Source organism: Cherax quadricarinatus, unplaced genomic scaffold (assembly GCF_038502225.1).
Source record: "Cherax quadricarinatus isolate ZL_2023a unplaced genomic scaffold, ASM3850222v1 Contig172, whole genome shotgun sequence".
Classification (NCBI taxonomy): domain Eukaryota; kingdom Metazoa; phylum Arthropoda; class Malacostraca; order Decapoda; family Parastacidae; genus Cherax; species Cherax quadricarinatus.
Genome location: NW_027195198.1, coordinates 173822 through 197355, shown reverse-complemented (window position 1 = coordinate 197355; position 23534 = coordinate 173822). Strand labels below are relative to the sequence as shown.

The 23534-nt window shown below is 41.5% G+C and overlaps 1 protein-coding gene across 2 annotated transcripts in view; it reads right to left on the bottom strand.

The window, feature by feature from the left end:
* LOC138851242 (endoribonuclease Dicer-like) overlaps positions 1-23283 on the bottom strand; it is an 81974-nt gene extending 58691 nt beyond the window's left edge. Inside the window, exon 1 of one of the 2 annotated variants that reach the window (XM_070080147.1) lies at positions 23131-23283. Coding sequence is in view for 1 of the 2 variants with exons in the window: in XM_070080146.1 (XP_069936247.1) it covers positions 21467-21530 (64 nt within the window). In the remaining variant the exon portion in view is untranslated. Of the gene's footprint in view, positions 1-21466; positions 21594-23130 lie in introns of those variants that run through there. The other variant, XM_070080146.1, reaches the window with a different exon arrangement.
* Positions 23284-23534: the final 251 nt, after the last annotated feature.

The following is a 23534-nucleotide window of genomic DNA, read 5'->3' as shown; positions in this document are numbered from 1 at the left end:
ATTACACCTGTTTTAAATGACACTTTAGTATTTATTATCTATATACTATGGTGCCACTGTGGTATACACTATAACACTACGTATACACAATATTATCAGCGAGACTTTCTTTCCTCTGACAAAGAAAAGTTCTATTATTATTTTGCACATGGCACACTAGGCCTATAGTTCCCCTTTGGGAGTATACTCTGCTAGGTATTGCACAATAATTCTCCTTTTTTGAGTTGGTATATACTATTTTCTCCCCAAGATTGGTTCCACACTCTGGAGGGATGTATCATATAAAATCGCTGGCACAATTTAAAGTTCTAGCACGTAAGCAAGACCGTGAAAACATGAGAAAACACGGAGCACAATGAGGCACACTGCCTATGGTCAGAGGACACTCACTCGATTACCTAAAATCATATCATAGCAATAGACAAAAGTATGTACAGCCTCTCCTCACTTAACGATGGAGTTCCATTCCTAAGACGTCGGTACACAAATTCGTCACTAAGTGAGGAGCATACTATAATGGTAGTGGGTATGTGTCAACCACCTTATATATTTTATTCAATTCAATTCAATTCAATTCAAATTCAAAGTTTATTCTCAATAAGGATTACAATGCTGAGTTTACATAATTTGGTTATTGTGTGGTTTACATGTAGTAAAATAATAATTACAGAGGGGGCCACTAGAACAACTAGCATGGCTAGGCATTTCAGGCAGACTTAGTTCAATTCTTAATTTTAAAATATTACAAATTATGAGGAAAGTTGGTATTATGGCTAAAGTGACTAAATACTAGTTTGTGGGTTTAGCAATGTGAATGCTTTTGTTTTGGCACAGTACATAGTTTCAGTATTGGAGTATCACAGGCCAACTTATGACTAGTTAGGATTCATTATTTTAAGATTGAGATTAATATTTCTGTTTATGGTCAAATGGGTGAGTGAAAGTGTGAACCACCAGGTGGTATTCGTGTAGTTAGTTGACGGGGTGTATCAGGGAGATAAGATATTTTCTAATGGTAGTTTTGAAGGTGATGAATGTGTCTGCAGTTCTAGAGTTTTCAGGTAAGGTGTTCCAGATTTTAGGGCCTTTGACATACATTGAATTTTTGTAAAGGTTTAGTCGGACACGGGAAATGTCGTAGAGATGTTTGTGTCTGGTGTTATGCCTGTGGGTTCTGTCACAACTATCAAGAAAGAGTTTTAGGTCAAGGTTAATATTGGAATTTAAGGTCCTGTAGATGTAGATTGCACAGTAGTAAGTGTGGATGTACTGAACAGGGAGTAAGTTTAGATCTATGAAGAGTGGGGGGTGTGTTGCCAGGGATGGGATTTAGTGATTATTCTTACTGAGGCTTTTTGTTGGGTTATTATTGGCTTTAGGTGTGTTGCTGCAGTTGATCCCCAAGCACAAATAGCATAGGTGAGGTATGAATAAATAAGTGAGTGGTATAGTGTGAGAAGGGCATTTTGTGGCACGTAGTATCGTATCTTGGAGAGGATCCCAACCGTTTTGGATACTTTTTTGGTTATGTGTTGGATATGGGTGCTGAAATTCAGGTTGTTGTCAAGGTATAGGCCTAGGAATTTGCCCTCATTATGCCTGGTAATTAGAGTGTTGTCAATCTTAATTTTAATTTGTGCATCTCCTGCTCTGCTACCAAACATAATATAGTAGGTTTTGTCAGTGTTAAGCTTAAGTTTATTGGCTGTCATTCAAGTCGATATTTTGATCAGCTCCTCGTTAACAATGATGTTGAGGGTGGCAAGATTAGGGTGAGAGATGACATAAGTCGTGTCGTCAGCAAAGAGAATGGGTTTCAGGTGTTGGGATACGTTTGGAAGATCACTGATGTATATGAGGAAGAGCAGGGGACCAAGGACACTTCCCTGTGGAACTCCAGTATCAAGTGGCCGTGTTGTTGATGCTGTGTCTTTAATGGTGACATACTGATACCTATTAGTAAGGCAAGATTTGAGATATGCAAGCGCATGGCCTCTTATACCGTAATGGTCAAGTTTGTGGAGTAGGATGCCGTGGTCAACTGTGTCAAAAGCTTTTCTTAGGTCAATAAAAATTCCTAGTGGATATTCCTTATTTTCCAATGCTGTGAAAAGCAGATCTAGCATTTTTATGATTGTATCATTAGTGCTTTTATTTTTCTTGAATCCAAATTGGCAGGGGTTGAGTATGTTTTGTGCCATTATAAATTAATATAGTCTCCTGTGCACGAGTTTCTCAAAGATTTTGGATAGCAATGGCAAGTTTGATATTGGCCTATAGTTGTTTAAGTCTGTAGGGTCACCACCTTTATGTATTGGTGTAACCCTTGCCATCTTGAGTAGTTTCAGGAAGGTGCTAGTTTCTAGTGACTTGTTAAAAAGTAATGAAATAGCATGCGAAAGGACATGGGCCGCTCGCTTGTACAATAATGGTGGGACATGAGACAGATTCCCTGAGTTATTTTTAAGTGACTTTATAATCTCGGTGACTTCCGTGGGCTCAGTTGATGCAAGATAGAAGGAATTTGGGAAATTCCCATCAAGGTAGTCCCCGGCATGGGCATTGGTATGTGGGATTTTACTGACGAGATTAGATCCTATGGTTGAGAAGAAGTCGTTTATCTTGTTAGCTGTGTCAGTGGGATGTAGTGGTGTCTCATTAGGTTTAGTTAGGACAATATTCTTGTTTTTTTTCAGTTTGTGGGTCCCTAGAATCTGAGTGTTTTCCAGGTCTTTTTTATATCTCCTCTAGTGTCTGTGAATCTACTGGAGTAGTATAGTTGTTTGGCTTTCTTTATTACTTTGGTGAGAACTGATGAATAGTGTTTAAGAATATCTTTGTGTATTAAGCCCTGTCTATATTGCTTTTCATATTGGTGTTTCTTATCAATGGATTTCAGAATGGTGCTGGTTAGCCATGGGCAACCAAGCCGTTTGTTTGTGATCTGTTTCGTTTTTAAAGGACAATGTTTGTTGTATAGTTTAAGTAATTTGTTAAGAAAAATGTCTGTCCAGTCATCAATACCACTGACGGAGAATTCTGTAGGCCAGTCAACATTCTCTAGGTCAGCTGTGAACTTCCTTATTGAGGCCTCGTCATGGAGTCTAAATGAGACTTTGTTGTATTCAAGTGGTGGTTTACGTATGTTTGTCAAGAGGAAGGTAGATTAGTGGTCTGTAGTGCTGTCTGTGATTATCCCTGATTTAAGGGGGGCTAGTATATTGGTCCATATGTGGTCTATTATGGTTGCACTTGTCTCAGTGAGCCTGGTTGGTTTAGTTATTGTTGGTATGAGAAGTGTGTTGTTCATATTGTTGATGAAATCAGTTACAGGCTGATCATCTAGTAAGCCAAGGTTGATGTTGAAGTCTCCAGCTAAGAGAAGGTGGTGCTTATTCATTTGTCTGTTTGTTATTTGTGACTTTAATTTCTCACTGAAATTTGGGATGTTTGTGTGGGGTATCCAGTAAATGGCACCGATTGTTATAGGTGTCTTAAGGTTTTTTACAGTAAAATTAGCAAAAATGTATTCCCCATATTCATCACTAAAGCAAATGGTGCTAATACAAGATAATTGGTTAGAGTAATAGATTGCAATACCACCCCAACTTGGTTTGGTCTGCAGTTCTGAATTGCTGTGTATCCTGGTAGAGGGTAGATATCTATTGTGTCCTGCTTAAGCCAGGTCTCAGTAAGAATAATGCAGGAGAAGGGTGTCTTTAGTGATTCAAGGAGTGCCAGGAGGTCATCATAGTGTTTGCTTAAGGACCTGATGTTGTAGTTAAGTACTGATAGACTTTTAGCATTGTTTAGGATAGTGCTGGCTTGTGATGCTGTGTAATAAAGGCAGTTACTTTCCAATAGGTTTTGATTGGGTGTCAGATTATGGAGGTTTAGATCAGGGTCAACATGATCAATCATCTTCTAGGTTTGAATTATGGTTATTTATATCCTGAGTTGTATGTTGAGTTCTAGTACTGATATCTGTAGTGGTGGGAAGTTTGGACAAGTATATAGCTAGAGTATTTTGGTCATATAGAGTATAGTCACTAATACACATAATGAAGTTGATGTTGTTTATGTGTTGTGCTGGAATGAACTAAAGTACAACTAGGTAGAAACTAATAGTATAAAAAAACAAATTAAAAATAGAACAAGACTCTCACTTGTAATTGCACTAGGGTCTAATATAATGACTTTTGTGTAGTCTGTTTTGAGCTAGAATGAGCTATAGTACAACTAGGTTTAATCTAATAATATAAAAATACAAATTAAAAATAGCACCAGTCTCTCACTAGTAATTGCACTATGGTCTAATATAGTGAATTTGGTATTGACTATGTATTGAGCTAGAATGAGCCATAGTACAACTGAGTTTAATCAAATTATATAAATAAGGCACAAGACTCTCAATTGTAATTGCACTAAGGTCTTATATAAGTTGTTTACAAGAATTAGAGTATAACTAGATTTAAACTGACAAGATAAAATACACAAGTTAAGGTAGCAAAAGAATAATGAAAAAAATTATAAAAATAAAAATGGCAATGACTTGGTTATAATATGCTAGTAAGATGGTAGACAGGATAATATAAAAGTTGTAGTTGAAAATACTAGTTTAAAAAAGTATAGAATAAAAATGGGCAAAAAAAGAAGTTTACAATAAGTTTGGTCAATATAGTTTAAAGCAAAATTGGGCAATAATAGGGATTTTAGAATAAAATTGGGCAATTGAGTATTTCTTAAAGTGAGGTACAATTATTGAGGACAAGTTATGGTTAGGTTATAATAAAATAAGATAGAACAGTGATGTAGTAAGTTGTAAAAAAAGGAGACAGATTCTGTAGATGTTAAACACAATTAAGACTATGACATTTATAACATTTCTGGTATATTTTTAAATGTTTATAAGTAGTGTACTGTATATTGTAATAAACAGAATGTAAAGTAAAAGGACACAAGTGCAACTAATGTGACATTTCATTGTGGCAATGTTTTGCTCTCCAGGAGCTTTGTCAACTCATTACAAACAACACATGGACATTAGTTGCACTTGTGTACTTTTACTTTACATATTATCGGTAATTCTACCAATATACAGTGGTCCCTCATTTATCGTCGTTAATCCGTTCCTGGAAGTGCGACAATTATCGAAATAGACGATTTTTAAATCAATTTTCCCCATAAGAAATAATGTAAATACAATTAATCCGTTCCTGACACCAAGAAGTATTAAAACAAAAACATTTTTTACATGAAATATAGATGTAGTACATAAATAATACAATGGGACATGATGAATGAAACATTAACAGCATAACACTTACCTTTATTGGCGATTCTTCTTAGTGTATGGAAGACTGGAGGAGGAGAGAGATTGGATTAGTTACTGTTTGGAAGGGGAATCCCCTTCCATCAACACCTCAGGTACCAAGTCCTTTTCTGGGGTTACTTCTCTGTTTCTTAATGCCACTAGGACCAGCTTGAGAGTCACTGGAGTCCTGTCTTGCAAAAAAAGGTGTCCAGAGAGCTCTGTTTCTGGCATCTCTTTAAAACTTCCCTAAAATAGGCCAAGACTCTGTCACTGTACAAGTTGCCAATATGGCTTGCAACATCCTTCTCAGGGTGATGTTTCTCCATAAATCTTTCCATCCTACCCCACATTTCAAAAATCTCCTTAATTTCTGAAGAAAGAACCTTCTTCCATCTCTCTTCCTCCTCCTCTGCAGCAAGATTCTGAGCTGCGATCTGTTGCTGTTCCTGCTGAAGCTCTTGCAGCTCCTCAGCGGTTAGCTCTTCGTTGTGGTCCTCCACCAACTCTTCCACATCCTCCAAACTCACATCCAACCACATGGAACTCCCCAATGCCACAATGGAGTTCACAACTGACATAGGCTCATCAGGGTCAGCCACAAACCCTTCAAAATCCCTCTTGTGGACACAATCTGGCCACAATTTTCTCCAAACAGAGTTCAAAGTCCTGGTAGTCACTTCCTCCCAAGCCTTACCTATAAGGCTTATGCAATGGAGGATACTGAAGTGTTCTTTTCAAAACTCTCTTAGGGTCAAGTGAGTGTCTGAGGTCACATTAAAGCACCTTTGAAACATTGCTTTGGTGTAGAGTTTTTTAAAGTTTGAAATGACCTGCTGGTCCATGGGCTGGAGGAGAGGAGTGGTATTCGAGGGCAAGAACTTTACTGTGATGAACCCAAACTCCTGCAGAATTAGGTCATCCAAGTTTGGAGGATGAGCAGGTGCATTGTCCATTACTAGGAGGCACTTGAGATCCAATTTCTTTTCCAGGAGATAACTCTTCACATTGAACCACTCAACGAAAATTTCCCTCGTGACCCATGATCTCCAAAACACACACAATTTACTCTTCATAACATTGTTTTTCTTGAACACTCTGGGATTTTCAGAATGGTACACTAGTAACGGCTTCACTTTGAAATCCCCACTATCATTAGCACAAAACATGAGCATCAGCCTATCTTTCATAGGCTTGTGTCCTGGCAGTCCCTTTTCCTCCTGAGTAATGTAGGTCCTCTTTGGCAATTTCTTCCAAAAGAGGCCTGTTTCGTCACACTTGAACACTTGTTCAGGTTTCAGTCCTTCAGCCTCTATGTACTCCTTGAATTCACTTACGAATTTTGCAGCTGCAATTTTGTCCAAACTGTCAGCCTCACCATGCCTTATCACACTGAGTATGCCACTATGGTTCTTAAATCTCTCAAACCAACCTTTGCTGGCCTTAAATTCACAAATATCAGTATTCGTTGCAGGTAATTTCTTTACCAGATCGTCATGCAACTGCCTAGCCTTTTCACAAATAATCGAAGTCATAAGAGTATCTCCTGCTAATTGTTTCTCGTTTATCTACACCAATAATAACTTCTCAACCTCTTTGAGTACTGATCTCATTTTTGTCAGGATATTTACCCCATTTGCAACAACAGCATCCTTGATTTCCTTTTTTTGGCCACAATGGAAGATATGGTTGTACGGGATTTGTTATACATCCTGGCCAGTTCGACCACACGTATAGCACTTTCATATTGTTCAATGATGTTTTTCTTAAATTCAAATGTATTTTTCACCTTCTTTACCAAAGGAGCTTTCTTTGGAGCCATGGTAGCTTAGTTAGCACTTGCAAGCACTAAAATGAATGGAATATTATGAAATATTTCATATGAACAAGTGAGGGGACCGTCACTCACTGATAAACAATGGTACACTGGCTGGGAAGGGAGGCCGAGGCGGCTCAGAGCTGTGAGTACGCATCCAGGACGAACGACGATTAGCGAGTCAACCGACCAGTTGCGAGCCAATGTTTGGACAAAAATAACGCGACAATTTCCGAAAAGGACGACTATCGAGCCCGATGATTATCGAGGGACCACTGTATATACAATAAACATAACAAAAGAAATCAGCTCTTATATACATTATTTAGGTATGCATACTGATCAGAGAGCCCGTCGTAAGTCTGAGTCGTCAGTAAGTGAGGAGAGGCTGAATACACAAATGGTGTTGCCTCCACCACAGAACTTGTTCTTGTAGATAAATGGTTCAGAGAACCGACACATTGATATATTAGACACATGTGCAACTCTTGGGTATCATTATTGAGGAAACATTTTGCCACACAGTGGCTTCATTAGTCCATATAAAGGAGAAATGTGAAGAACAGGAGGAGAATGAGGTAATCAGTCCCTCAACCTTGAATCAATGTGGTCAGTCCATCTCTCGAATAGAATACAGCATATCTGCGGAGAAGTAGCTTATACAGTGGACCCCCGCCTTACGATATTAATCTGTTCCTGAGAGCTCATCGTAAGCCGAAATTATCATTAGCCGAATTAATTTTCCCCATAAGAAATAATGGAAATCAAATTAATCCATTCTTGACACCCCAAAGCATGGAAAAAAAAATTTACCACATGAAATATCAATTTTAATACACACAAACTGAAGAAGACATGCACAATTACTACTCTACTAAGATTAGAATACATGACACTTACCTTTATTGAAGATCTGGTGATGATTGATGGGATGGGAGGAGCGGAGTGTGTGCAAGTTATTGTTTAGAACGGGAAACCCACTAGGACTTCTGTCGCACAACATATTTGTCCATAGAGCTCTGTACCTCCCATTCCGTTAAGACTTTCCTAAAATGGGCGACCACATTGTCATTGTACAGATTGCCAACATGGCTTTCAGTAGCTGTGTCAGGGTGATTTTCATCTGTAAAGGTTTGCAGTTCAACCCACTTTGCACACATTTCCTTAATCTTTGAAGTAGGCAACTTCCTCAATTTCTCTCTCCCTTCTTCTGAAGCAGTTTCCTCAGGTCTGGCCTCTTGCTGTTGAAGATGATCTTGCAGCTCATCAGTGGTTAGTTCTTCATTGTCCTCCTCCATCAACTTTTCCACATCCTCCCCACTAACCTCCAACCCCAAGGACTTCCCCAATGCCACAATGGATTCCACAACTGGCATACGCTTCTCAAGGTTAGCCCCAAACCCTTCAAAACCCTTTTCTTTTACACATTGTGGCCACAGATTTTTCCAAGCAGAATTCAAGGTCCTCTTAGTCACTCCCTCCCAAGCCTTACCTATAAGGTTTACACAAGTGAGGATACTAAAGTGATCTTTCCAAAACTCTCTTAGAGTCAATCAAGTGTCTGAGGTCACTTCAAAGCACTTTTGAAACATAGCTTTTGTGTAGAGTTTTTTGAAGTTTGAAATGAGCTGCTGGTCCATGGGCTGCAGGAAAGGAGTGGTATTAGAAGGCAAAAACTTGACCTTAATGAAGCTCATGTCCCCAGAAAGTCACTCTGCCAAGTCTGAAGGATGACCAGTAGCACTGTCTAATACCAGGAGGCACTTAAGGTCCAATTTCTTTTCCATTAGGTAATTTTTCAGTGGGGGCAAATGCATGGTGTAACCAGTCATAGAAAAAGTACCTAGTGACCCATGCCTTACTGTTTGCCCTCCACAGCACACACAAATTAGCCTTGAGGACATTGTTTTGCCTGAACGCTCTGGGAGTTTCAGAGTGATACACCAATAAAGGCTTGATTTGCAATCACCACTAGCATTAGCACACATAAAAAGAGTAAGCCTGTCTTTCATAGGCTTATGTCCTGGGAGTGCCTTTTCCTCCTGAGTAATGTAGGCCTTGCTTGGCATTTTCTTCCAAAACAGGCCTGTTTCGTCAAAATTAAACACTTGCTCAGGTTTCAATTCTTCAATGTCTATGTACTCCTTGAATTCCTTCACATATTTTTCAGCTGCTTTTTGGTCTGAACTGGCAGCCTCACCATGCCTTATCACACTATGTATGCCACTACGATTCTTAAATCTCTCAAACCAACCTTTGCTGCCCTTAAATTCACTCACATCACCATTAGTTGCAGGCATTTTTCTAATTAAATAGTCATGCAACTTCCTAGTCTTTTCACATATGATCGCTTGAGAGATGCTATCTCCTGCTATCTGTTTTTCGTTTATCCACACCAATAACAGTCTCTCAACATCTTCGATCACTTGCGATCTCTGTTTCGAAAACAAACTTGCATCTTTTGCAAGAACAGCTTCCTTGATTGCCATTTTGTTGGCCAAGATAGTAGCGATGGTTGATTGGGGTTTCTTATACAACCTGGCCAGCTCCGAGACACGCACTCCACTTTCGTACTTAGCAATTATCTCTTTCTTCATTTCCATAGTAATTTTCACCCTTTTTACCACAGGGCTGGCACTAGAAGCTTTCTTGGGGCCCATGGTGACTTATTTTGCAGTTATAAGCACTAAAAACACTGATAATATGAAATGTACAGAATGTATGCTTAGATGCGACCGCACTGGTTGGCTTGTAAACACTGGCACCCACGGGGCAGCTGAGGCCACACGTGGGATGCGTCACGGATGAATCACGCAAGTTGAGTATTTTATCGTGAGGCGAGGCAAAATTTTTGCGTTCAAATGCTTCGTATGGCGGATTTAACATAACGTGATGTGTTTGTAAGGCAGGGGGTTCACTGTATACCTAAGAGTTGCACATGTGTCTAATTTATCAACATGTCGGTTTTCCGAACCATTCATCTACAATTCTGTCAGACACTGCAACTTCTTGGGATCTTAATACTTGGGAATTCTTCGTTTGCCTAACCCTTGGGCATGACCTACTTCCACATTGGACAAATGTCACACCACCTACGACTGCTGCACCTCTCCTGCCTACGGTATATAAGCTACTTCTCCGCAGACATGCTATATTCTATTCAAGATTGACGGACTGACCACATCGACTCAAGGTTGAGGGACTGATTACTTCATTCTCCTCCTGTTCTTCACGTTTTCCTTTGTATGAACTGATGAAGCCACTGTGTGGCGAAACATTTCCTCAATAAAGACACCCAAGAATTGCACATGTGTCTAATTTATCAACATGTCGGTTCTCTGAACCATTCATCTACAATCCTGTCAGACACTGCAACTTCTTGGGATCTTAATACTTGGGAATTCTTCGCTTGCCTAACCCTTGGGCATGACCTACTTCCACACTGGACAAATGTCACACCACCTACGACTGCTGCACCTCTCCTGCCTATGGTATATAAGCTACTTCTCCGCAGATATGCTGTATTCTATTCAAGATTGATGGACTGATCACATCGACTCAAGGCTGAGGGACTGATTACCTCATTCTCCTCCTGTTCTTCATGTTTCTCCTTTGTATGGACTGATGAAGCCACTGTGTGGTGAAACGTATCCTCAATAAAGATACCCAAGAGTTGCACATGTGACTAATTTATCAGAACTTGTTCTTGTTGGAGTCCCCCAGGGCAGTGTTTTTGGACCACTACTCTTTCTCATTTACATCAGTAACTTCCCCAATATTTTCTCTCACCCAAACCAAACCATACTTAGAAACACTATAAATGATGAGCTACTAAAAATATCCACTTGGATGACGACCAACAAACCTAGTCTCAATATTGACAAAACCTACTTCATACTGTTTGGAAACAGATGCAAATATTCAGCTAAACATATCGATAAATGGTTCCCCCATTTCAAGACAGACTGATGGCAAATTTCTAGGGCTCCACACTGACTGCTGTCTTAAATTTCAGACCCACATACAGCATATTTCCAAAAAAAAATCTCCAAAACAGTAGGCATCCTTTCTTAGATACAATACTATGTACCCCTAACGGTACTTCTTGCTCTTTACCACTATCTCATCAACCCTTACCTCACCTATGGTGTTTGTGCATGGGGTTTAACCAGAGCAAATCACTTAAACCTTTAACCCTTTGACTGTTTTCGACGTATAAATACGTCTTACGAGCCAATGTTTCTGACGTATATATACTCAATAATTCTAGCGGCTTCAAATCAAGTGGGAGAAAGCTGGTAGGCCCACATGTGAGAGAATGGGTCTGTGTGGTCAGTGTGCACCACATAAAAAAAATCCTGCAGCACACATTGCGTAATGAGGAAAAAAAAACTCTGATCGTTTTTTTGGAATAAAACGCCGACTTTGAGGTGTATTTTCGTATAGTATTTATCATTGTATTCGCGTTTTCATGGTCTTAGGTGATAAAATGGAAAACATATTACAGAAATAGAGATGATTTTCATTACTTTTACGATGAAAACGACCTTGAAACTAAGCTCAAAGTAGCGAAAATGTTCGATTTTTACCAATGTTGAAGAGTAAATAAATCACACCACACGTCCAATACACGTCAACTAGGGAGTCTAATATTCTTTCACTAGTGCACTGATATTATTTATACCATTTTTACAATAATGCAGTCGTCTGCATAACAGTAAATTTTGTATTTTTTTGTATGAATAAAAAATCAAAATAGAAAGCAATAATAATATAAGAGGGGCCTAGAGATGTGACTAATGAACAGAGCATATGTTATTTTAGTGCCACGAATGTCTACCTTGTTTATTCTGGACCCTATTTTGAAATTGGCATCTTTTTTATTTTGCGTGAAATTGGCCAAATTGCCAATTTCTGACCACCATATTGGGTAGTCCAAATTAGTAAATGGGAGGTTTCTTGTACTCAGCTGATAGATAAAATGGAGTTCTAAAGAAATAGCTATGAGTTTGGTCAACTGGAACAATGGAATTGGCTGAAAATTGGGCTCAAAGTCGGCGAAATCGCCGATACGCATATGTCGCCGAGACCGCTAACTTCGCGGGATCATAATTCCACGAGTTTTCGACCAAATTTCGAACTTTTGGTGTCATTACCATCGGGAAAAGATTCTCTATCATTTCATAAGAAAAAATAATTTTTTTTTTTTCAAAAATTGAGCGACATAGAATGACAGTTTCAGAGAGGGGCCTGAAACAGTCAAAGGGTTAATAATCCAAGAAAAAGCTGCTGAAAGATTGATTACAAACTCCTGTGCCAGGCAACACACCCCACCACTATTTAAGAGCTTGAACTTGCTTAACATACAAAAAAGATTTAGGAGTTCTGGTTAGCAGTAATCTGAAACCAAGACAACAGTGCATAAGTGTTTGCAATAAAGCTAATAGAATCCTTGGCTTCATATCAAGAAACATAAATAATAGGAGTCCTCAGGTTGTTCTTCAACTCTATACATCCTTGGTTAGGCCTCATTTAGATTATGCTGCACAGTTTTGGTCACCGTATTACAGAATGGATATAAATTCTCTGGAAAATGTACAAAGGAGGATGACAAAGTTGATCCCATGTATCAGAAACCTTCCCTATGAGGATAGACTAAGGGCCCTGAATCTGCACTCTCTAGAAAGACGTAGAATTAGGGGGGATATGATTGAGGTGTATAAATGGAAGACAGGAATAAATAAAGGGGATGTAAATAGTGTGCTGAAAATATCTAGCCTAGATAGGACTCGCAGCAATGGTTTTAAGTTGGAAAAATTCAGATTCAGGAAGGATATAGGAAAGTACTGGTTTGGTAATAGAGTTGTGGATGAGTGGAACAAACTCCCGAGTACAGTTATAGAGGCCAGAACGTTGTGTAGCTTTAAAAATAGGTTGGATAAATACATGAGTGGATGTGGGTGGGTGTGAGTTGGACCTGATAGCTTGTGCTACCAGGTCGGTTGCCGTGTTCCTCCCTTAAGTCAATGTGACCTGACCTGACTAGGTTGGGTGCATTGGCTTAAGCCGGTAGGAGACTTGGACCTGCCTCACATGGGCCAGTAGGCCTTCTGCAGTGTTCCTTCGTTCTTATGTTCTTATATTATTGTGCCTACTACATACACAGAACATTATTCAATATTAACCCTCCTCTCAAACTCCTTCTTGAGAACTACAACAGAATGCACTCTTCGATATCCCTGGTATCCATCTCTCCCTAAGCAAAAATGCTATGCGCATAAAGGGCCCTAAGATCTGGAATTCATTGCCTGAGCATACAAAAGGGCCCCTGCCTGCACGCCAATTCAAGGCTCTGCTTAGAAATCACCTCATCTCCCAAAATTAACCACACAAATACTATATATTATCACCACCACCGATTCAAAAATTCCTAAATATTTTAAGATTACTTCAAAATTAAAATGGTTTCAATTTCATTATGCAAAATGTGCCAAAATATAATGCTGTAACCTATTAATCAATTCATTTCAATCGTTAAGTCAATTACTACTAAACCACTAACTACCTCTGTTGAAATATAAAAAATGATGTTCAAGTCAAACCAACTATGATATATATGCCTGGTATTAAGTAGCCTGACAAGCATTAGGTTTAGTCTGCCCAAAATGCCCCGGTACGATAGTGGCTTTCTTTGTACTTAGCAAATCAAAATTGTAATTACACATTGTAAACTATGCAAAGAAATAAAATTACATGCTTCTGTAATGTTAAGGTACAGTCCCTGGACCCATTATGTGCTTCTGTAATGTTGAGGCACAGTCTCTGGACCCATTATGTGCTTCTGAATGTTGAAACACAGTCCCTGGACATATGTGCTTCTGCAATCTTTTGACTACTACCCACACAATGCATATGGGATGTCTAAAACAGCAGCTTTTGTGAAAATGTAAAAAAAAAAATAAGTATCCCAACCTTACGTACTGTATAATAAACTTATGAAATAAAAATAATAATAAAAATAATAATAATAATAATAATAATAATAATAATAATAATAATAATAATAAAATAATAATATCTTTATTTCTACAAGTACATGTACAAGGTATACAGGCCTAGCTGACATCAATGACATATTACTACACAAAAAGCCTCTTGCTATGCGAAGCATTCAGGAAAAATTAGGTCAATTTCAGCCCAGGATGTGACCCACACCAGTTGACTAACACCCAGGTACCCATTTTACTGATGGGTGAACATGGAAAGCATGCATTTTAAGGAAACTTGTCAGTGTTTCCCAGCCGTACTGTGGGATCAACCTCCAGGCCTATTCCTCGCCCAGCTGCCGGTGAGGGTGGACGTTTTGCTACTCCTCTCTGACAGGCGCAAGTGCTAGCCAGGCTGTCACAATGGTGGTTGGGGTGCGACGCAGAATTAACACTGTCGGCATAGAATTACTGAGAGGTACAATTAATCAAGATTCGGCGTTGACGTTGTTGCCTCTGATTATTCGAGAGACATATGGGATTGAGGATTGCGACCTTTACGGTGTAGCCTTAAATGGAAACTACCGAATGTTCGTGAAACTGCTGTCATCACACGTGTATGAGGATCTACTTGCTCAATATCAGGATGTTGCTATCGAGGTTAACGAGGGCATCCTGGTAAAGATGGTCGATGTTTCGAGTCAATTTACGTATGTAAAGTTACGTAATGTGCCTTTCGAGGCAAATGAAGCTGACCTACGTAGTGTGTTCGGGAAGTTTGGAACTGTACACGTAGCTCAACAAGGCAAGTGGACGGCAGGGGCTTATGTGGGTTATCCAGAAGGTAGTTTTAGCCTAAAGATGACTCTGAGGCAACCTATACCTTCGTATGTGTTCTTAGAGGAATTTAGGACACAAATACTCGTAACTTACGCTGGCCAACGTAGAACTTGTAGACTGTGTGATGGTTATGATCACATAGCGGCTGAATGTGTGCGGCGGAGGACTGGCCAGGGAATACCAAGGAGTGACATTACGAGGCGAGGACCTACAGTGACAGATCAGAACCGCCAGGATGGACGTAGGCGTGGTCGGTTGTGGAGTGAGGAAGTGGAGGAAATGCAACGTGAGGTGGAGCATGAGGGTGCAGTGCAGCAACTGAGTGCGTCTGCAGAGGATGTGATGCACGAGGCGGACAAGGACGTACCAAATGACGTAGAAATTGACGTAGTGCTTGAGACAGTTTTGCAGGAGATGTTCCCTAAATTGGAGGAAGCCTTGACAGAGGTAACGACGGGAGACCAGGTACAGGGACAAGGGGAAGCATGCGGGTCTGAAGAAAGGAATGTAATGTCGGCTTGGCCAAGTAGTGAGAAGGGGAATGAGGTGATAGAGGTGGAGGTGCACAATGAGGAAGGTCAGGAGACTAGCATGGCGGAAGAGGAAGTGTCGAGGAAGCGGGCAGCTGTCACGTCTGACTCGGATGACGTCCTCACTCCAGCACAAAGACCAGGGAAAAAGGCGGGGATTGAAGGTGTGTGTAGAGGCACAGAGAAAAAGAAACGCCAGCAAGGGGTTAGGAGTGGAGGGGATGGGGTGAGTGCCAAGGACGGTGTGTATGAGGCTACTGGACAGCGGAAAAATGTGGTGGGGAAAAGTGGGTGGAAAACGTAAGCAGGCCTAAGGTGTATGACAATTAATGTTAATGGTTTATGTAAGAGTGGTAAGTGTGTATGGTTGCGAGGACTGCTGTATCGTTACAAGGTAGATGTTGCCTTTATACAAGAGCATAACTTGAAAATAGGAAAATTGCTGGAGGTGGATGGATATAGGGCTTTTGTAACTCCAACGACACGTTTAAAAGGTGGAGTAGGTGTTTTAATTCGTGAGGCAAGCCCGTTTGTTTTGCAAAGGTTTGAGGGGGGGGCGAGGGAAGAATAATGAGAGTGGACGGGTGGTGGATGCGTGAACGCGTGTCCTTTGTTGGAGTGTATGCTCCGGCGGAGAACGATGCGAGGGTAAAATCGGCATTTGTAAGGGATGATCTGGTGTATTTCTTGAGAGCACTGCCCAGGGTTGCATTGATTGGGGGAGATTGGAATTGTATAATACGGAGATTTGATGTGATGCCAGCGGGGGCGGGATATTTTTCAAACGTGTTGCGAGACCTGTGTAGAGATATTGGGGTACGAGATGCATTTTGGGGTGGAATAGGTGAAGTGCAACATACGTATGTAAGGAGGGAATACGCAGCTAGACTGGATAGGATCTATATAACGCAAGGGGTTTCAGTGGAGTCTTTTAACACTATAGAAGCAATTTATTCAGATCACAGGGCAGTGGTGGTGGGGGTAGCATGGGACTCGTTAGTGAAACGGTTTGAAAGCTACTGGAAATTAAACACGCGACTCCTTGAGGATGAGGAAGTGGAGGAGGGGTTTGCTTCGCTGTGGAGGAAGCTAAGTGAGGAGGCAAAAAGGGTTGATAATGTTGTACGTTGGTGGGACAGTGTGGCCAAGGAGAGGATTCGTAGGTTTTACGTGGGTGAGGGGAAGCGGATAAATCGACTGAAGTATGGATTAACAAATTATTTGGAAAGTAGAATAGGATACTATCATGAACAAGGAGTAGTGGGAGGGGTATTCCAAACAGAGGCAATAGATGATCTGAAGAGCAGGATAAGAGAGGTGCAGGAGGAGAGATTTCATGCGGTGCGGGTGCAGGCGGGTGTGGAGGAAGTGCTTTGGGGGGACAAGCCATCGGCATGTGTGTTGAGGAGACAACAGCAGAGGAGGACAGCGACCACAATAGCAGATTTGGAAGTGCACACTGAGGTGAAAGGGTTTAGGGAGGGGCAGGTGTTAAAAACAACGGAGGTGATGAGTATGTTCGCGGATGCGTGGTATGGGCATTATTGGAAAAGTAAAGGAGTTAATAGGGAGGATCTTGATGGGGTGTGTGCTGTAGAGCCCGTAGCTCTGGGGAGTAAGGACAGGGAAGCTTTGGGTGGTGAGATTGAAGAGGGGGAGATATGGAGAGCGCTTGTAGACATGTGCAGAGGCAAAGCACCAGGTATTGATGGACTACCAAGTGAATTTTACTTAAAACATTGGGATCTGTTAAGGGGTTTTTTAGTAACGCTGTTCAATAGAATGAAAGATGGGGGAGAATTGGGCGAGAAGCAAAGTACAGGGGTCGTAGTGCTTGTGCCCAAGGGTAAGGGGCAGAGTACACTTAAGGATTACAGGGCGATTACTCTCATGTGTGCGGACTATAAATTGTTCGCGAAGATTTTGGGGAATAGGTTAAAATGTGTAGTGGGACGTGTAGTTTCAAAAGGTCAACTAGGGTTGCCAGGACGGTCGATGGTCATGGGGCACGGAATTCTAAAGGGGTTTGTTGAGAGTTTTGAGGGGACGCAGGAAGGAGGGGGTATGGTGGCGATTGATTGGCAGGGTGCTTATGATCAGGTGGAAAGGGAGGGTTTAAGACAGATCCTTAGCAAACAAGGTTTTGGGGATGAGATTGTGGGGTGGGTTGAAACGTTGTATAAAGGGGCAAAAGCGAGAATTCAGATCAATGGACGTGTGGGAGGTGTGGTGAACATGGATAGGGGCTTGAGGCAGGGTTGCCCGCTATCACAGTTATTATTTGCATGTGTGCAAGATCCATTTTATAGGTTGGTTGAGACCAGAGTGTGTGGTGGGGAGGGGTCGAGGGAGGGCTTGATTAGGCATCATGTGGTAGGTTACGTGGATGACACGACACTCCTAGTCCGGAAGGGAACAAGATTGAGAGAGTTGGGAGGGGTGGTTGGCATGTTTGGAGGGGCGACAGGCATGACGGTAAACGTTGAGAAAACAAAGATCATGGGGCTAGGGGAGTGGAGAGACAGAGTTGATTGGGACTGTGATGTGGTGAGAAGGCAGGAAGGGCAGTTATTAATATGTGGCATTTCGTATAGAGCGACCATACGGGAGGCTAGGGAGGCGAATTCGTTGAGAATGGTGGAACGCGTGGAACATCGGTTGGGGATGTTACGGCCTTATCACTTGACATTGTTGCAACGGGCGATTGTTATTAACGTATTGCTGTACAGTAAGGTATGGTATGTAGCAGCAGTTTTTCCATTGCTGAGGGCTGAGATTACTCGTATCCTTAGAAGTGTTTTTAGGTTCTTATGGGGCTCAGGATGTGAATGGATGAAGAGGGAGGTGGTGACTTTGCCGGTGAGGAAGGGAGGTTTAGGTTTGTTGGACCTGGGAAGGAGGGTGAAATGCATTTTCGTCAGGTGGGAGTGGAAAAGATTAGGGGGACAGAGGGGGACATGCATGCAAAGGTTACATGATATTTTGAGGGGAATGTATGTGGGTGGGGAATGGAGGGAGTGTGAGATTTTGTTGAGGGCACTTTTGTGGGCGCGCGAGCCAGACAAATTAAAGGTGAGGGATTTATATCGAATATTGAGGGTAGAGGAGACGGCCCCAGTTGAGGGGCTGTTCCCGATGTATGCATGGGGAGCTATATGGAGTCTGTTCGGTAAACTAAAGCTAGGGCCCAGGGTGCGAGAGATCATGTTTAAATTTTTACACGGGATTCTGCCTACTGGATCAGTCCTCAGAAACAGACGTGTGGTAGAGGAGGGTTGGTGTGGGTTATGTGGGGAGTTGGAAACAGCCTATCACGTGGTATACTTTTGCGATTATTTGGGGAGTGTGAGGGAATGGCTGGGGAAAGTGGTCAGGAGGATAGGAGGAACTTGGGTGTCAGTGTTGAAAGCGCTGAGTCTTGATATAGGGGGGGTGGGGGAGAATGTGGCACGGGGAGTAGCTTATATCGTGGTGGATTTCGTGTACATATCGTGGGGAATGAGAGGGGTGGATAATGGGGAGACGAGGAAACGAGTTTTAGCGAGGATTTTTTGTAGGACAATGAATAGGAATCGGGAAATTTATGGGAGGAGATGGGAGGGAGCTTTCACTGAGGGTTACAGGTCCATAACTGTTGGGGAGTTGCTAGAGTTGTGAGGGGGGGGGGGAAGTGGGTTTAGATTGTTGTGTAAAGCATTCGATAAAAAAACGGGGGGTACCAAACGGGCTTGCCAAACGAAAGATGTTGGTTTGGTGTGCATGTGCCTGGGTGAGTGATAAGTGCAAGAGAGAACGATTGTGTGTAATTGGGATGTGCATGGGAGTGCTGAGTTCATGCATTCTTAGTAGTTATTTAATATTGTTAATTAATGCCTTCTGCTGAAGGCTATCGTAGTAGAGTATAAAAGTAGAAGTCTGAGAATGCTGCATGGGACAGCAATAAAGATAGGATTTGACTCCCATTGTAAACTAATTCAGTTTCTAATGTATAGTATATATAAATAATATTAGGACAGCAGCTGGCGTTTTCACTACTGTAGAGTTGTTATTGTTTTCAATATAATATGTTCTTAAGTTTAATTTAGTATGGTTAGTTTATGAGTTAAATAAACAACGGTGAAATGCTGTACATTTTGGTGAGCTGCGGTAAATAGGGGGGGGGGGGGTTATACTGCTTGCATTTTTGCGGCATGTAATTATTGTGTGTGAATATTGAAATTAGCAGTCGGGAAGGAGTAAGAGGATTCTTTATTTTGTATTACTTGAATAGTTATATTTTGTAGTAATGAATTATGTATATGGCAGTATTCACCTATCAGCTGCATGACATATTACTGCATATTGCAGTGTATAGAAATTGATGAATTTATATTGTCTGTCGATGCTCTCATACTGTATGCTTTTGTTAATATATTGTATGTTATAAATAAAATATAAAAAAGAAAAAAATACTGCATCATGAACTTACCCTAACACTCTACGTATAATGAGTTTAACCTTACATAATGTATGAGAAACTTTACCTAACATACTGTATAACAAACTTAACCTAACATACTGTTAATGACCTTAACTAACCATACTGTATAATAAACTTTACCTAACATACTGTATAATAAACTTAACCAAACAAACTGTATAATAAACTTAACCTAACATACTGTATAAGGAACTTAACCTAACACACCGTATAATACCTAACATACTGTATAAGGAACTTAACCTAACACACTGTATAATACCTAACATACTGTATAATACCTAACATACTGTACAATAAACTTAACATATTTTATAATGAACTTAACCTAACAAATTGCCATTTTTGTGGAAATTGGTGTCACGCCCCTTGTGCAGATATCCAAGAACTAGCTACAAGCAGTATTAAAACAGGGAAGTGTTTTTGGGTATGCCCAAATGAGATAAATCTATGGACTAAAATCACATGGTATTAAAAGAGGATAACATCAAAGCTGCTTTCATAGACAACCTGGAAGCTTTCTACAACAGATGGGAACATAAAAAGTCTGGGCTGAATGGTACTGCCCTTGATGCTGGCCATGTAGTCAGAAACTGTAAGGCTGGAGGTGATGTCCTGGTAGTCAGTAAATGTGGGGCTGATAGTGCTGTCCTAGGAGAAAGTAATGGTGAAGCTGGAGATTTTGTCCAGGTAGTCGGGAATTATACGCAGGAAGGAATGCATATAAATGACCTCATGGGAGACAGGAGCCGTAGTGGGGAATCAAGTGTAGTCAAAGATAAGATAAAACCAACATTGCAAACTAGAAATACCACAGGAAATAGCAAACAAGAGGACTCCACTAGCAATAGTGAGGATATATTACCAAAAACAATTGGTGGGAGTTCCATTGTTGGTGCTAGGGAGGATAGGAATAAGACAGGTAAACATGCACCAACAGAGAATACAGTCAAAAATCCAAGGCAAACGGAAACCAAGCCTGTGCACATACTATGCACTTGGTATCTGCAGGCATGGGAAATCTGGAAAAACAGATGGGACGTGCAACTATGACCACCCTAGAAAATGCCGTGCCCATATGACAAACAGGAAAATGCAAACTCCCTTCCTGTAAGCTTTTTCACCCTGAAATGTGTACCTCTTCAGTACAGGAAAGACTGTGCTATAACTTAAATTGCCAGGCATACCATCTAAAGGGGACAAAAAGATACAAAACATCCAGGCCATGGGAAAACCTGGGTAGACACAGCCACTCAAGAGGGAGAGGTTTTTTAGTGCCAGGAAGGAAAAAAAACTGGCAGGAAATGGCAGAAATCGTACACCAAATCCAGTCATTCCTGGAGTGGAACCACAGTCGATGGCCTCCACTCCAAACCAACAGATACAGATACTAATGCCGGAAAAAAAATCCCCCCCCCCCCAGTACCAACATTACCACCAGTCCGATGACATTCTTCTTTGCAAATATACAGGGTCTAAAGCCAGCAACAAATAACAAAATACCTTTCATCCGTGGACTGCTTGCAGAGGCAAAGGCAATGTTCGCGGCTTTCACCGAGACCCACATAAAGGATCACTTGGACAACGAAATATGGATCCCAGGTTACAACCTACACAGATGCGACAGAGTGAACAGGCAAATTGGGGGGGGGGGGGGGGTTGGCCTGTACATTGCAGAGTCACTTGTTTGCACAGAACTGCTAAATGCCTCAAATGATGTTTACCTGGAGTTTACCTGAAGAGAGTTCCGGGGGTCAATGCCCCCACAGCCCGGTCTGTGACCAGGCCTCCTGGTGGATCAGTAGGACATAGTAGATAGTAGAGGGTGATGGTGGGGATAGTAAAGGGTGATGGTGGGGATAGTAAGGGGTGATGGTGGACATAGTAGATTGTAGAGGGTGATGGTGGAGATAGTAGATTGTACAGGGTGATGGTGGGGATAGTAGATAGTACAGGGTGATGGTGGAGATAGTAGATAGTACAGGGTGATGGTGGGGATAGTAGAGGGTGATGGTGGACATAGTAGATAGTAGTGGGTGATGGTGGGAATAGTAAAGGGTGATGGTGAACATAGTAGATTGTAGAGGGTAATGGAGATAGTAATTAGTACAGGGTGTGATGGTGGGGATAGTAGAGGGTGATGGTGGGGATAGTAGAGGATGATGGTGGGGATAATAGATGGTGATGGTGGGGACAGTAGATAGTAGAGGGTGATGGTGGGGATAGTAGAGGGTGATGGTGGGGATAATAGATGGTGATGGTGGGGATAGTACAGGGTGATGGTGGGGACAGTAGAACGTGATGGTGAGGATAGTAGGTGATGGTGGGGACAGTAGTGGGTAATGGTGGCGATAGAAGGTGATGGTGAGGATAGTAGAGGGTGATTGTGAAGATAGTAGAGGGTAACGGTGGGGATAGTAGAGGGTGATGGTGGGGATAGTAGAGGGTGATGGTGGGGATAGTAGAGGGTGATGGTGGGGATAGTAGAGGGTTATGGTGGAGATAGTAGAGGGTTATGGTGGAGATAGTAGAGGGTTATGGTGGGGATAGTAGAGGGTGATGGTGGGGACAGTAGAGGGTGATGGTGGGGACAGTAGAGGGTGATGGTGGGGATAGTAGAGGGTGATGGTGGGGATAGTAGAGGGTGATGGTGGGGATAGTAGAGGGTGATGGTGGGGATAGTAGAGGGTGATGGTGGGGATAGTAGAGGGTGATGGTGGGGATAGTAGAGGGTAATGGTGGGGATAGTATACTAGCAAGACAGCCACCCACATACTGGGTCACTGCTTCATTATCATTACTATTATTACTACAACTACTATTACTATTAATAGTATTACTGCAGTGGTAAATAAGTTGGTAGAGAAAACTTTACATAACAGATAAAGTGTTTTTCACAGTGTTATGGATATTTATTGTGACTAGTTGGTAATAGTTACAGCTCCTGGCCCAGAAATAATATAATAACTGACCTCCATCATGCTGGTTTTCAGGTTAAAATGTTTTGTTGTGTCAATGATAAGAAAAAAACAAAAAATTAACCAAACCTAGCAAACCCACCTAAGCTAAAATAACTTGATGTTATTCCTAAGTTATCCTGGTAGGTAATTTATACATTACTAAGTTATGATAATTATACTTGCGTAGCTGTACCTATATAAACTTACAACAGTCTAGTGTTGACTGACACTGTGCTGCCACTGACACGAGTCAACACTCAGTGTTGACTGACACTGTGCTGCCACTGACACGAGTCAACACTCAGTGTTGACTGACACTGTGCTGCCACTGACACGACTCAACACTCAGTGTTGACTGACACTGTGCTGCCACTGACACGACTCAACACTCAGTGTTGACTGACACTGTGCTGCCACTGACACGACTCAACACTCAGTGTTGACTGACACTGTGCTGCCACTGACACGACTCAACACTCAGTGTTGACTGACACTGTGCTGCCACTGACACGACTCAACACTCAGTGTTGACTGACACTGTGCTGCCACTGACACGACTCAACACTCAGTGTTGACTGACACTGTGCTGCCACTGACACGACTCAACACTC